Source organism: Schistocerca serialis, chromosome 1 (assembly GCF_023864345.2).
Source record: "Schistocerca serialis cubense isolate TAMUIC-IGC-003099 chromosome 1, iqSchSeri2.2, whole genome shotgun sequence".
In the NCBI taxonomy this organism is placed as follows: domain Eukaryota; kingdom Metazoa; phylum Arthropoda; class Insecta; order Orthoptera; family Acrididae; genus Schistocerca; species Schistocerca serialis.
This window is the reverse complement of record NC_064638.1, coordinates 1,096,848,591-1,096,864,658: the sequence shown is the minus strand read 5'-3', so window position 1 is coordinate 1,096,864,658 and position 16,068 is coordinate 1,096,848,591. Positions and strand designations below refer to the sequence as shown.

The 16,068-nt window shown below is 41.7% G+C and overlaps 1 protein-coding gene and 1 pseudogene across 1 annotated transcript in view; both read right to left on the bottom strand.

Moving 5' to 3' along the window:
• The window catches only part of LOC126416282 (SEC14-like protein 2), a 277,374-nt gene that overhangs the window by 57,447 nt on the left and 203,859 nt on the right, over window positions 1-16,068 (bottom strand). The window contains exon 3 of the mRNA XM_050083931.1: window positions 13,856-13,899. Coding sequence (XP_049939888.1) covers window positions 13,856-13,899 — 44 coding nt within the window. The remainder of the gene's footprint in view (window positions 1-13,855; window positions 13,900-16,068) is intronic.
• LOC126420122 (5S ribosomal RNA) lies at window positions 8,433-8,550 on the bottom strand (annotated as a pseudogene).

Below are 16,068 nucleotides of genomic sequence, written 5' to 3'. Positions count from 1 at the left end.
GCTGCATGCAATGCCGTGCTCCGATTCGGGTCGGTCATCTGCTGCTATAGCTCATTAACGCCAAATTTCGCCGCACTGTCCTACCAGACATGTTCGTCGTAGGTCTCACATTGAATTCTGCGGTTATTTCATGTAGCGTTGCTTGTCTGTTAGCACTGAAAACTCTATTAAAATGCCGCTGCTCTCCGTCGTTAAGTGAAGGCCTTCGGCCACTGCGTTGTGCATGATGAGAGGTAATGTCTGAAATATTGTATTGTCGGCACACTCTTGACACTGTGGATCTGGGAATATTGAATTCCCTAACGATTTCCGAAATGGGATGCACCATGCGACTAGCTCAAACTAGCATTCCACATTCAAAGTCAGTTAATTCCAATCGTGCGGCTCTAACTACATCGGAAACCTTTTCACAAGAGTCACCTCAGTACAAATGACAACTCCACCGGTGCACGGCCGTTTTATATCTTGTTACGTGATGCTACCGCCATCTGTAGCGTGCATATCGCTACCCGATGACTTTGTCACCTCACAAGGGAACCTCCCCATCGCACCCCCCCTCAGATTTAGTTATAAGTTGCACAGTGGATAGGCCTTGAAAAACTGAACACAGATCAATCGAGAAAACAGGAAGAAGTTGTGTGGAACTATGAAAAAATAAGCAAAATATACAAACTGAGCAGTCCATGCGCAAGATAGGCAACATCAAGGAATGTCTGAGCTCAGGAGAGCCGTGGCCCCGTGCTTAGCGTGAGCAGCAGTGAAACCAGCGGTCCTTGGTTAAAGTCTGCCCTTTAGTGAAAAATTTTAATTTTTTATTTTCAGACAATTATTATCTGTCCGTCCATTATGTTTTCATCACTTTTTTGGGAGTGATTATTACATCCACAAGAAATCCTAAATCGGGCAAGGTAGAAGAATCTTTTTACCCATTCGCCATTCGACAACATATTCCTGTCATGTGACGCACATGCCGTCACCAGTGTCGTATAGAATATATCAGACGTGTTTTCCTGTGGAGGAATCGGTTGACCTATGACCTTGCGATCAAATGTTTTCGGTTCCCATTGGAGAGGCACGTCCTTTCGTCTACTAATCGCACGGTTTTCCGGTGCGGTTGCAAAACACAGACACTAAACTTATTACAGTGAACAGAGACGTAAGTGAATGAACGGACAGATCATAACTTTGCGAAAATAAATAAAGTAAAGTTGTCACTCGAGGGAAGACTTGAACCAAGGACCTCTCGGTCCGCAGGTGCTCACGCTAACCACGGCACCACGGCGTTCCTGGGCTGAGATTATCCTTAATATTGCCTATCTTGCGCATGGGCTACTCAGTTTGTATATTTTGCTTATTTTTTTCATAGTTCCACACAACTTCTTCCTGTTTTCTCGATTGATCTGTGTTCCGTTTTTCAAGGCCTATCCACTGTGCCAACTTATAACTAAATCTGAGGGGGGTGCGATGGGGAGGTTCCCTTGTCAGTGTACACAATCTGATCTAAAGTATCAGAGCACCCCTAAGTAATGCAGAACTGACTACTTAATGTCATGAGAGGTGGACCCGCTAGTATGCAAGAACGCGGGGAGTGCTGTGTTTCAATACTGAACCAGTAACAGCAGAACGGGTAGGTCAGTGATTTCGAAAGTGGACTAGGCACAAATAACGACTCAAGTGCTAACATTAAACTACTGTAGACTGGTAATTAGGCTATTACAATAGTGCGCACATACTTTAACTTACCATAACGCTAGCGGACTATTCAAAAGCGGTTTTCATCTTCTTTCTTGTTACAAACTTATCGATAATTAGAAACTATAATTAGAAACTATAACCACAGCACAAAAGCAATAAACTGCAGCACTTACATTAAATTCAACTGCAAGTAAGAACGGAACTAATTAACAAAACTACAACTGAGCTACAGAACGACCAAGAAAATACAGTAACTGGTTTTGGCTAGTTTAAATTTATCTATGGCTTTGTTGACTATCGATAGAGCGTAACCATTTTTCGCCGTCTTATTGCAAATCAAAATATCTTTCTACACGGCAGCTAGGTCGTGTGTAGCTTCGTTACGTAATTTGGAGGGGGTGGGGTGGTGTGGTCGGGACGCCCCCGAACGCAACGTTTGTCTATGTACTCGCTATAGTCACAAACTATGGCGGGCGAGTTTAGGATTGTTCTGCGCACCTACATAATGCATTCTCCGGCAGCCAATCACCATTCAGTAGTGTTCTGAGCGCTCTGCTCTGAATGTCGTACCCAATGCAAGCATTAAACGTGATCGTAGCAAGTTATTTAGTGAATTTTTATTCCATTTATTGCAAGCTGTCGTGGCTGATGATGGTGGTAAGCGACAAATTCTACACAAGAAAGTGAGACACACAATTTGCATGATACGCGTTTATATGAATTGCAAAACACACATATATGCGTGCCGAACTGTCGCTTGGAACCGGCAACAGTGCAATCGCAGTCCGTTTCTCGACCTGCGCGAACCGCCATCGTTCGTGGATCGGACTATACCTTCTCCGGTTTCACCTCTCGAGGAAGAAAGGGCTGCCATTCCTCTCGACATACAGGAACCTTGAAACTGACCCTAGCAGAGTTCAAGCCGCCATGAGGGAGAAGATTGGGAACACTCCATATTACTGTCCATTAGTACATTTGATCGGATGGTGAACAGCATGCACAGTTGTGCAAGCTTGTTCAGCAACGTCATGTACTTCCAGCCTTTGGGCAAAGCAGTAGATAGACTTAGTAATTTTCATGCGTGTTCAAGATATTTAAAAAGTGTTGAGTACACAGTTTATCTTAAAAAGATTTTTTCAAGGTGATTTGTCTACAGAAGGAAATATTTTAAGATCCACTTTTTTTTAATGTGTTTCAATTGTTTCACACAATAAATCTGAAATTAGAGGAAACTCACTTAGCAGCAACGAAACATCTGAAACTATGAGTAAATGAAGGGAAATAATTTTTAACAGAATTATAGATAATTTAATAGGTACGGAAACAAAACTGCTATTGGAAAAACTTTTACATGAGGCACAGAGAAGCTGTTTTTATGGAGTGTTTTTGAAGTATATCGAAAAAGAAATTGATTTCAGTGATGGTAATATTCTTAAGCATTTGCATGTAGTGAAACTTACTCATGAATGGAAATCCAGTAAGAGTCTTACCTTTTTTAGGATTTTTGAAAAATTTTAATCTTTGTGATTTTTATGAAGAATTCTGTAAATGTAAATTCACTCTCAGTGAAATGTGTGAACTGAATTTTAAAAGCGTAGCGAGTGAATGAGTTTATACTTTCAGCAAGTTTCCTAAATCAGCACTACCAAATATGTATACGTTCATTTTATTAATACTAAATATACCAGTATAAAACGTCTTCGTTGAAGAATATTTTCAATAGTGAAAAAGGAATGGCGTGATGAAAGACCCAAGTTCCTCAAAACTTGTATCATCAGAAACTGATGTAACGTCGAATTATATGAGGGCTATCCAGAAAGTAACAGAAATAAAAAATTAACAATATGGGAAAAAATGAATTTTATTATATACATTTTAAAGGTGTACTCTTAAGCTTTTTTTTTTTTTTTTTTTTTTTTTTTTCAAGATAATCGCCATTGAAACTGAAGCACTTATAACTCCGTATTACAAATTCTTCAATACCATCTCTGTAGAAATTTGTCATCGTGTAGGAGGAAGGCAGTAGAAAGCAGAAGACCCTGGGCTGTCCCATGTCGCCGCCACCGTCAGTAACAAGTTTCCAGATGCTGAGATTGAATGTAATAAATATCGCAAGTTCGAGCATTTCTTAGCTATGGAATCTTTTTCGAGTATCAGATGCTCACGATATTGACACAGTTTCCATCCGAAGGAACAGGTCCGTAACAGTAACTGAGGACCATCAACACTCGAACTCATTGTAAAAATGTATTTAAAATCGGGGATTATAGCTAAGTACGTCGATCAATTCATTACGCACATTAAGGTAAATACACTGCCGAAGAAAATAGTTCACATGGAAAGACAATGGTGATTTTGCTCCAATGAGGGCATAAGCCATCTGGAGGATGGTTGACGTACTGATCATCCGCGTCTATCGCTATCCTTTCATAGGGTAGGACGTCAAACGAGCCGACTTGGAGCAGGACAGGCCCCACAGGACATTTTAATTTCCACTGTCTATACTTTTACAAATAAATTCATAAAACTTTGTCAGCATGACCAGGAAAGATTCAGGATTCATATTCGTAGCAGTGGAAGTTAGAAAACATAACAAAATAATTTTTTTTTACATGTGAAATTTCATCATTTTTTTCATTTACTATTGGTTGCCTTTGTTGCTATAGGTACACTTTTCTTCATAAGTAAGAGATTCTTCGATGAATTTTGCAGGGCGCACAAACCATACTTACATGTGTATGAAACTCTAGAATTTACCAAATCTATTAAAAACTTTGGTAAAAATTCAGGTAATTAACTATAAAATTTGAGTTTTTTTTAATGAAGTTTAAAATGTAGCAGCTCATTCATTTTTTCATAAATTGAATAAATTCTAGTTTCGTACACCTGTAAGTTTGGTTTGTATGCTGTGCAAAATTTATCGAAGAAACTCTCTTACTTATGAAGAAATGTGTACCTATAGCAACAAATGCTGCCATTAATAAGTGAAAAAAAATTACTTCGTAAAAAAAATTACTTCGTTATGTTTTAGAACTTCCACTGCTATGAGTGCAAATTCTGAATCCTTTCTGGTCATGCTGACAAAGTTTTATGTATTTATTTGTAAAGTATAGACAGTGGAAATTAAAATGTCCTGTGGCGTCCCTCCTGCTCCAAGTCGGCCTGTTTCACGTCCTACTCCCCTTAACAGAGAATGCCCACAGCCAGAAGGCTCATTGTGGCGCAAACGTGTGAAACAAGCAGGCAACTATGCTACGGTGACGCATTCGTGCTGCCAACAGCCAAATGAGCGGAGTTTGAAAGGGGTCAAATTGTGGGCTTGTGAGTGGCGGGATGGTCCTTTCCGAGAATTGCTACGCTAGTTGGACGTGCTGCGTCAGCAGTGGAACGACGCAGGTGTCAGTGGTCACACGAACATTCCCACACCCGTAGACGAGGTTCTGGCCGACCACGCAGCAAAAACGCCCGCCTGCATCATCGTATTGTAAAGACAGCAGTGGCAGACCGTACAGCTACCACAGTGTAGATAAGAGGGCTTGTGAGTACACACTACATCTCACATCTACGCGATTACTCTGCTATTCACAATAAAGTGCCTGGCAGAGGATTCAATGAACCACCTTCAAGTTGTCTCTCGAACGGCACGCCGGAAAAACGAACACTTAAATTTTTCTTTGCGAGCCCTGATTTCTCTTATTTTATCAAAAAATGGTTCAAATGGCTTTGAGCACTATGGGACTTAAAACCTGAGGTCATCAGTCCCCTAGAACTTGGAACTACCTAAACCTAAGCTAAGGACATCACACACATCCATGCCCGAGGCAGGATTCGAACCTGCGACCGTAGCGGTCGCGCGGTTCCAGACAGAAGCGCCTAGAACAGCTCGGCCACACCGGCCGGCTCTTATTTTATCGTGATGATCATTTCTCCCTATGTAGGTGCGTACCAACAGAATGTTTTCGCAATCGGAGGAGAAAACTGGTGATTGAAATTTCATGAGAAGATCCCGTCGCAACGAAAAACGCCTTTGTTTTAATGATTGCCACTCCAATTCACGTATCATGTCTGTGACACTATCTCCCCTATTTCGCGATAATACAAAACGAACTGCCCTTCTTTGTACTTTTTCGTAGTCATCCGTCAGTCCCACCTGATGCGGATACCACACCGCACAGCAATACTCCAGAATAGGGCGAACAAGCGCTGTGTAAGCAGTCTCTTTAGTAGACATGTTGCATCCTCTAAGTGTTCTGCCGATGAATCGTAGGCTTTGGTTTGCTCTACCCACAATATTGTCTATGTGATCGTTCCACTTTAGGTTATTTGTAATTGTAATCCCTAATATTTATTTGAATTTACAGCCTTCAGATTTGTGTGACTTACCGCGTAATCGAAATGTAGCTGATTTCTTTTAGTACTCATGTGAATAACTTCACATTTTTCCTTATTCAGGGTCAATTGCCACTTTTCTCACCATACAGATATCTTATCTAAATCATTATGCAAGTCGTTTTGATCGTCTGATGACTTTACAAGACGATCAGTGACAGCATCATCTGCAAACAATCTAAGACGGCTCCTATGTCGTTAATATAGATCAGGAACAATAGAGGGCCTATAACACTTCCTTGGGGAACGCCGGATATTACTTCTGTTTTACTTGATGACTTTCCGTCTATTACTACGAACTGTGACCTTTCTGACAGGAAATCACGAATCCAGTCGCACAACTGGCGCGATACTCCGTAGGCACGCAGTTTGGTTAGAAGACACTTGTGAGGAACGGTGTCGAAAGCCTTCTGGAAATCTAAAAATATGGAATCAATTTGACATCCCCTGTCGATAGCACTTACTACTTCATGAGTATAAAGAGCTAGTTGTGTTTCACAAGAACGATATTTTCTGAAACCGTGCTGACTATGTGTCAATAAATCGTTTTCTTCAAGGTACTTCATAATGCTCGAATACAGTATATGTTACAAAAGCCTACTGCAAATCGACGTTAGTGATGTAGGCCTGTAATTCAGCGAATTACTCCTACTTCCCTTTTTGGGTATTGGTGCGACTCGAGCAATTTTACGGTCTTTAGGTATGGATCTTTCTGTCAGCGAATGGTTGTATATAACTGTTAAATATGGAGCTATTTTATCAGCATACTCTCAGAGGAACCTGAGTGGTATACAATCTGGACCGGAGGCCTTGCCTTTATTAAGTGATTTAAGCTGCTTTGCTACACCGAGGATATCTACGTGTATGATTCCCATCTTGGCAATTGTTCTTGATTGGAATTCAGGAATATTTACTTCGTCTTCTTTGGTGAAGGAGTTTCGGAAAACCGTGTTTAATAACTCTGCTTTAGTGGCACTGTCATCAGTGACTTGACCGTTGTTTTCGCGCAGTGAAGGTATTGATTGCGTCTTGCCACTGGTGTGCTTTATGTATGACCAGAATCTCTTTGGGTTTTGTGCCAGATTTCGAGACAGAGTTTCGTTGTGGAAATTATTAAAAGCATCTCACATTGAAGTACGCGCCATATTTCGTACTTCTGTAAAATACGTGTCAACACGAACTGTTGCGAACGGGTTATTAGCAATTGGACTACGGGCACGCACACCTCTTTCCCGTCTTCCACTCACGCTACATCATCGAAGCCCTACAGGTGCCGTCAGGTGATCACTTAGAAGGTGGAATGGCCCGCCGTGGCCTTCAGCGATGAAAGCAGATTCTCCCTGCACGCAAGTGATGGTCCTTCGCACTTACGACGTAGACCTGGTGAGCGCTGTCTCGTAGAGTGCATTAGTCCAAGACACTCTGGTCCCGCCACACGCCTTATGATCTGCGGTGCGGTAAGCTACAACTTTCGTTCACCTTTGGTGTTTCTGGAGGGGACGCTAACCAGCGTTCGGTGTGTACAGGTTGTTGCTAGACAGATTCTTTTGCTGTTCTTGCAACAGGAGACTGATGTGCAGTTCAAACAGGATAATACTCGCCAATACACTGCCAGTGAAATTCAGTGTGCTCTGTAAGAAGTGCGGCAACTTCCCTGGTCAGCACGATGCCTGACTTGTCTTCAATCGAGCGTGTGTGCGATATGATGGCGAGAGAAGTGACTCGTGCGGCCGACAACCCTTACAGAACTGCATGGTTAGTTCGAGGAGTCGTGACATGACGTATCCCAAGACAGTATTCGCTATCTGTACGATCGACTGGATGAAATAGTCAGTGCCTGCTTTGTTGCCCCTGGAGGCTACACCATGCACTGATATAGGTGTTACATCATGGTTCGATACGTGGTACCTCAGAACCGCTTGTGCCATTGATGCGTAAATGTAATCATTTCATGTACTCCATACGCACAATTGCAACAATAGATGTTGATTTCTTTAAAGTCAGTACCGCCATTAGATTGTTGTTTATTTACAGTGTTACATTTACACTTACACAATCATGATTTCGGCTTGAAAGTGCCATTATTGTTTCCTGAAAGCGGGTTAGACAACAACAGTGAAATACTTAACAAGTGATAAAACCGTATAAAAGCACTCCGTCTTCAGGCCACGAGTGGCCTACCGGGACCATCCGACCACCGTGTCATCCTCAGAGGAGGCTGCGGATAGGAGGGGCGTGTGGTCAGCACACCGCTCTCCCGGTCATGATGGTATTCTTGACCGAAGCCGCTACTATTCGGTCGAGTAGCTCCTCAATTGGCATCACGAGGCTGAGAGCACCCCGAAAAATGGCAACAGCGCATGGCGGCCTGGATGGTCACCCATCCTAGTGCAGACCACGTCCGAAAGCGCTTAACTTCGGTGATCTCACGGGAACCGGTGTGGCCACTGCGGCAAGGCCGTTGCCCCGATATAACCGTATAAGAATTCATATTTGTAATGCTTACTTATAAGTGTTATAAATTGCTAAGATGCCATACTGTCGTATTAAAATACACTATTAGACACATTGTCTAAGAGTCGATATTTCTGGCAGAGCCTACTGCTTTGTTTCATTACTGAGTACACCATCTTGACTGAATGACAGTTGGCCAAGTGTCAAATTGTCTTGGCCAAAGAAATTCCTGTTACAAGCAGGTGACCTTTTTTAGGCTTTGGACTCCGTGTCCGGTAGGACAGGAAAGGCTATGAGCAATTTATTTTCTTTGGTAGTTGTTACATCTTTGCAGTACCTGTTTATCTTCGTACAAATGAAGTTGCCTGCTCATAAACATAAACAGTAACAAACTTCTCAATAATATTCGCTGCATCCATAAATATAGCAGTCCAGCTAGTCATTGACGTTGTTTAAAGTACATTTTAGTAGGTAAATATACAGCTTTGTACGTGATATTAACACATGGCTAACTCTAAGTTGTGTAATTTAGTCTCAATTCAGAATTAATACAATTCAGTGCAATTACTTATTCTACTCACTCATTAATTAACCAGTGAGGTTTGAAGCGATATTTATCATGTACGTGTCATCAGGCGTGTGAATCCTGTTATATGTGGTGGTACATTACTTAGGAATAAGTGCAAAGAACACAGACAGGTATGTGAAACATGTCATGTACATAAAAGCATTTAAGCAAATAAAAGAATCTAAAGATTTCATGTTAAACAGCACATTTAAATTTAACATAATAAAAAGGGTAGGGATATCCTAGTATTTGTTAATGGTTGATGAGATACAATTACAAACGTGAGTGCACCGTGGTATTGATACATATGGCTGTAATCTTGGTGCTATAAATCTTATTTATATGTTATAGTAGTGACATCTTATTTATATGACGTAAAAATGACATAGTAATGTTAACATCTCAATCAGGTACCACATATGAAAGCCCCAGGTGGGTTAATTCCTATTTCGTAACAACAAAGATAAATGTAGCATTATTGATCATAGTTATTTCTTAAAGAGGTAGTAAACAATTGAGAAGAAACACAAGGTCTAGAATACCTAAAATCATTCATTGAAGTCTGTAGGCATGTGGAGTGTAAGTGTAAGGGGGAGGGATGTAGAAGGATGGATGGGGGGCGGGGGAGGGGGTTATAAAATGACTAGTGAAATGAAGAAGAAGCTATTATAGTGGGGTGTGGGCGTGGTGGGAAACAAAAGGGTAACTAACAAAGGAATAAGAATAAAAATGTTGAGTGAATTGGAAACCTCCAAAAGTATGTATTAACTTTTTTCTGGCAGTGTATCAGTAATTATTAGAATTATTAGAGAGGTAGACCAAGGCTTGAGTACAGTAAGTCTGTTCATTTGGATGTTGGTTGCAGTGGAGATAAGAGGCCAGCACAGGACAGACGGGAATGGAGAGATTCATCAAACCAGTCTTCGGACTGAATACCACGACAACAATAGCGTCCAAAAAAGAATTCAGTTTGCAAAATCTGTACGAATCCTTATCCTTATGTTATTCGTTCTATAAAGGCAGTATTCAGATTATATTATAGATTATATCACTGGCGCTGTGACCTGTATTGAATCCTATACGCTATTTCGTTGTAAACTATAAACCTCGATATGGTTGTCTGGTAAGGCGAATTAAAGCTGTGAACTGGTGGATTATAGAATATTTAATTATAGGGACCCATCGAGATAGACAATTTCATTTTGTTTATCAGTCACGCTGGGTGAACCGTAAAAATCGCGTAATAAATTATACAGGTCATGGCCACACGACAGGAATTAACAACTTTGAATGTGGAATGGTAGTTGGAATTAGAGGATGGGACATTCCATTTCGGAAAGTGTAAGGGAATTCAATATTCCGAGATCCGCAGCACCAAGAGTGTGGCGAGAATACCAAAACTCAAGCACTAGCAGAAATCATCATGGGACGTACGACGAACGTATCTGTTAGGAAAGTGCGGCGAATTTTGGAGTTAACGGGCTGTGGCGCAGATGACCGAGGCCTTTGCTAACAGCACGACATGACCTGCAGCGCCTCTCTCGCGTCGAACTTTAAACAAATGGTTCAAGTGGCTCCAAGCACTATGAGCCTCAACATCTGAGGTCATCTGTACCTAGACTTCGAACTACTTAAACCTAACTACATCACACACATCCATGCCCGAGGTAGGATTCGAACCTGCGACCGTAGCAGCAGCGCGGTTCCGGACTGAAGCGCCTAGAACTGCCCGGTCACAGTGGCCGGCGAACTTTAAACGAAAACCGCGAGCTGGTTCTCAGTTGGTAAGAGCTGTAGGGCAAGGCGCACACCCCATGAAGAGACGGACTCAAGTTGTCAACAAGGCAGTGCGCAAGCTTGGCGGTGGCTCCATTATGATGTGGGCTGTGTTTACACGGAATGGACTGGGTGTTCGGCTACTTGATGACCATTTGCAACCATTCATCGACGTCATGGTCCGAAACAACGATGGAATTTTTACAGATGACAATGTACCACGTCATCGGGTCACAACTTTTCGCGATTGATATGAAGAACATTCTAGACAATTCGAGCGAATGGTTTGGCGACTCAGATCGATTGACAAGAATCCGATCCATTATTAAGGGATGTAATCGAGAGGTCAGTAGGACGGCAGGAGCGTCCGAGCGGTTCTAGGCGCTACAGTCTGGAACCGCGTGACGGCTACGGTCGCAGGTTCGAATCCTGCCTCGGGCATGGACGTGTGTGATGTCCTTAGGTTAGTTAGGTTTAAGTAGTTCTGAGGTCTAGGGGACTGATGACCTCAGAAGTTAAGTCCCATAGTGCTCAGAGCCATTTGAACCATTTGAAAGGTCAGTTCGTGCACAAAATCCTACATCGGCAACACTTTCGCAATTATGGACGTCTATAGAGGCAGAATGGCTCAATATTTCTGCAGGGGACTTCCATCAACTTGTTGAGTCCATGCCACGTCGAGAAGCTGCACAACACCGGGCAAAATGAGGTCTGAGACGATATTGGGAGGAACCTCATGACTTTGTCACTTCAGTGAAATTATGCACCGAGTTAGTCTTTGCTGTTAGCGAACAATGACCTGTCGCCGCCACGGGAAACAGACCACTAGTCATAACGCCTGACGCTGAAGAAGTGTTTTCACACTCGAGAGGCTCCTCAGTTATCGAGGTTACTGGGTCGATTAGTTATAATGACAAATATCGACTATATGAGCAGTCCAACATCCGTTTAGAGTGCATAGGATCAATATAAAACAGCCAAAGAAACTTGAGGCAAATTATTCGTTCCACTAATGAGCTTATGAAAGCTGAAAATAGCACCAGAGATGATCTTGGCTAAGGAAAGCAAATCATTCATTTCATTTCGATGAAAGTTCGAATTTAACTACAGACGATAAATTGTTCGTCATAAAAGTTTCAAATTGTTGGCGACCTGTAGAAATTACTACTTGCAAGAAACTTTTACAAATTCTGATCAGTAAAATATTATATTTTTTCTTCATCATTTGTCACGATGTGCTCGGGTTATTTAATGATGGGGTACGACTTGACAGTTTTAGTTTTGTTCTTATCACTACTGTAGTCATCATCCTTAAGGTTATTCTACGTACTGGCACTTTTAGAAGAAAGGATATTGCAGAGAAATGACGTAGCAAAGCTAAGGGGATGTTTCCAGATTGAGTCCTCCAAACTGTAGCGGATAGTGCAGATTTATGATATTGTCTTTTTTCATCTCACGAAAGGTGTTGTACGTACTTTCTTCAGTTTTCGGTATTTTGTACGAGGGCCAGCTGAAAAGTAATGCCTGCGACTTTGTATGTGAAAATTCTTAAATATTTTTAAACAGAACTAACGTTATTAACATTTTACGTTTTTTTTCTCCATGTCTACGTATTTGCAGTCCTCTGCCGCTAGAGGGCTCCGAATTGTAGCGTGTAACAAGACGGTGTGTAACGTAACTATGTCGATGCGTGAAAAACAGTGTGCTATAATCGGTCTTCGATTTCGAAGAGTTTATGAACACATAGAGAACCCTGTCCTCTAGTATGATAACGAGCGCTGCGACATCTGCAATAATCCGACGCCTTTGGTTCTCTGTCATCGGGCATCCTCCGTTCACTCCCGACTGGCCGCATTCGATTTTCGTCTGTTTCCAAACATTTTTGAGGACTTCACTTTGATAGTGATGAAGCGGTGCAAGGAGAGGTGAGGTTATCGCTCCATCAACAGAGTGGAACATTCTACAGTGACGTATCAAAAAGCTGGTCTCACATTCGGAGAAACGTGTTCGTCGCCTGGGGGACTATGTTGATAAATAAATATGTAGACATGAAGAATACATTACATTAATAATTTCGTTCTAGTTAAAAATCTTTAAGAATTTTCACATGCAAAATTCGGAGCTTTACTTTTCAGCACGTCCTTGTATATTTTCTTCTCTTGTATTTCCAGTTAGGTAGTTTCAGATTTTTCTTAAAATAACTGCAACTATATAAAATGATCCACCTTCAGTAAGAGCAATTTTATCACCGTAGAATTTATACGAACCGCCGATAACACCAAATTACAAGATAGCAATTGGTACTTTATTCTGTATAGAAAATAAGCTACGTACGATTTATAATTCAAGTAGTTATTATGGGACATTGGTACGCTCTGCGTTATGTATTACTGAGCCCATTTTTTCCACCAGTAACATCACTACCACCACCACCACCATGACTAGCGGACAGCTCTGAGGGGAAGCGCTCACTTAACTGGCTCTGAGCACTATAGGACTTAACATCTGAGGTCATCAGTCCCCTAGAACTTAGAACTACTTAAACCTAACAACCTAAGGACATCACACACATCCATGTCCGAGGCAGGATTCGAACCTGCGACCGTAGCGGTAGCGCGGTTCCACACTGAAGCGCCTAGAACCGCTCGGTCACACCGGCCGGCGCGCGCACTTAACTCTTCCATGCAATGAACTGATCACCATCTACAGGGTCCTCTATCCCCCACGCCACGAGACTCTGCGGAAAACTTAGAAATTTGATTCAAGATACTGACGCATAATCGGTTTAGTGGAACTGTACGCCTGTTTTCCTCTGTCCGGCCAAATTACTGCAGCGATAATTATCTACGCCACTATGATCTTAAAGTCCCTGAAAGTATGTTGAAAACAGACTGTGCAACATTATAAGTAAAGACTTTTATGATTTCTTCATCCTACGATATACATATTAGCAGAATAACGTTTCGTACTTACATCTCGCAGCATTTTCTCCGCAGCATCAGCATCGAAATCTCGCGCTGAAAAAAAGAAAGAAAGACGTCAAATCGAGTTGACTATTATGAAATTTGACAGTGTAGCTGCTAAAAGCGAGAAAAAATAAAACAGAACGACTACTTTAAATTTTACGTGTTGTTAAGGGAAAATTGAAATCTATTCTTATCGGTTTGTTCTCTTTCACGGCATTATCCTAAGGAATCTCTCTGTCACTACGTCATTATTAAAATCTTCCACTGGCTGTTAACGAAGACCAATATTGAGCACTACCACCACATTGAATTATGTAGAACCTATGCATTTTTCTCTTTGTTTAACTCTTTCATTTGATAGTTAACGGGACATCGTAAAAATAGTATTCCACTTGAGCGTAAAAGCTCATTGGCCATTCCAGGCTGCTGAATGTTCTGTAGTTGAACTCGGGAGTGACGTGTAATATGCGGTACGATGTAGATCGATGTCTTATTACAACTATCTACATTAATGATTATTTCCTTCTGGGTACTGTACCTTAATTGTTCCTTCAGGGTACTGCAAATTGATCATAGTGAAATCCCACGGATTAACATAATTAATACGTCTTAGTAAGCTTTATTAAATTTAGTTATGGTTTTTACATGTAACTCATTCAAGCGCTTCTTTTGCGATGAAAGAATTAACCATAAATTATAATAACAGCAGCATCAACAAATGCTGTGTTGAAATAATCTGCGTTGCCGTAAATAGTACAATTGACGTGGCTATAGTTGTGCTAAATAAGTTGCCGCTATAGCAAAATGTGCACCCTCGGCGTGGTATCACTTGTTCAAATCTTGTTCAGATGTGTTATATAATTCTAGAAATATATGAGTTCAACAGGTCAACAGGTGGGACAGGGAGGGTTGGCAAGGATGACTGGAACATTTCACTTGTCATTTCGTGACGCTTCTCCAACTTTGGAAAAAGAACGCAAGGTAGTTATCTCACTAGTCACATTGGTTGCCGAATGGAACAGAATTATTAACGACAGCTGTAACCAGTAGAAAATATTTTGGTTATAGTCTTCTGAAGACTGTGCCTTCCGTCCGTATTACACGCGGCGTCACACCTCTTTTGCCCACAAAGCACCTTGCTTCTGAGCAGAAGTATATCATGGCAGTGACGTAGAACACTTTGTCCGGAGTAAGTAGCTGGCGCCTGTTGTCGATGCACCGTAAATGCTAACTAATGCTGTAGAGTTAGACGCTACGGTTGGTCTGACGGTTGTGGAGAAAGTTGCTCGCAACAGCTGCGAAAGTGCCCACCACAAACAATGGCATACTGCACCCGTCATCTCGGAAGCGAGCCAGAAGAAACGTTCTCTGCACCACAACTAGGTGAAAGGCGCTCGTCGCAGGTACGACATTTGGCACGTTTATCGAGAACACCAAATCCTTGGAAGATAACCCCAACCGTATGGCCTTCAAGAGAGAACATCAATAAAAGGAAAACAAGAGTGACGGAGAGTAGTCGAATTGAATCAGGTAACGCAATCATGGGATGTTACATTTCAGTGTTTTGTGAAGCACACTTTTACATTTTAGAAAAATTTAAAGCCAATTTTGCACCAATTTGGAATCTTATCAAGACCTGTCTGCACATTGTGCAACATTTTTTTCAGTTAGTACGTCATTAAACTGAGGTGAAAAGTCATTGGATGCCTCCTAATATCGTGTCAGACCTCCTTTTGCCCGGCATAGTCGGCGTAATGCGGCAGCTCGACGTGGCATTGACGCAACACGCCGTTGGAAGTCCCCTGCAGAAATACTGAGCCATGTTGCCTCCATAGCCGTCCATGATTGTGAAAGTGTTTTAGATGCAGGGTTTTGTGCACAACAGACCTCTCAATTATGTCATATAAATGTTCAATGGGAATCGTGTCGGCAATCTGGGTGGCCGAATCATTCGCTCGAACTGTCCAGAATGTTATTCAAATCAATTCCGATAAATTGTGGCCTGGTTAAATGGCTCATTGTCATTCACAAAAAATCCATCATTGTTTTGGAAGATGAAGCCCATAAATGACTGAAAATGGTCTCCAAGTAGCCGAACATAACCATTTCCAGTCAATGATCGGTTCATTTGGACCAGAGGACCCAGTCCATTCTACGTAAACATAGACCACACCATTATGGAGTCACTGCCAGCTTGCGCAGTGCCTTGTTGACAACTTG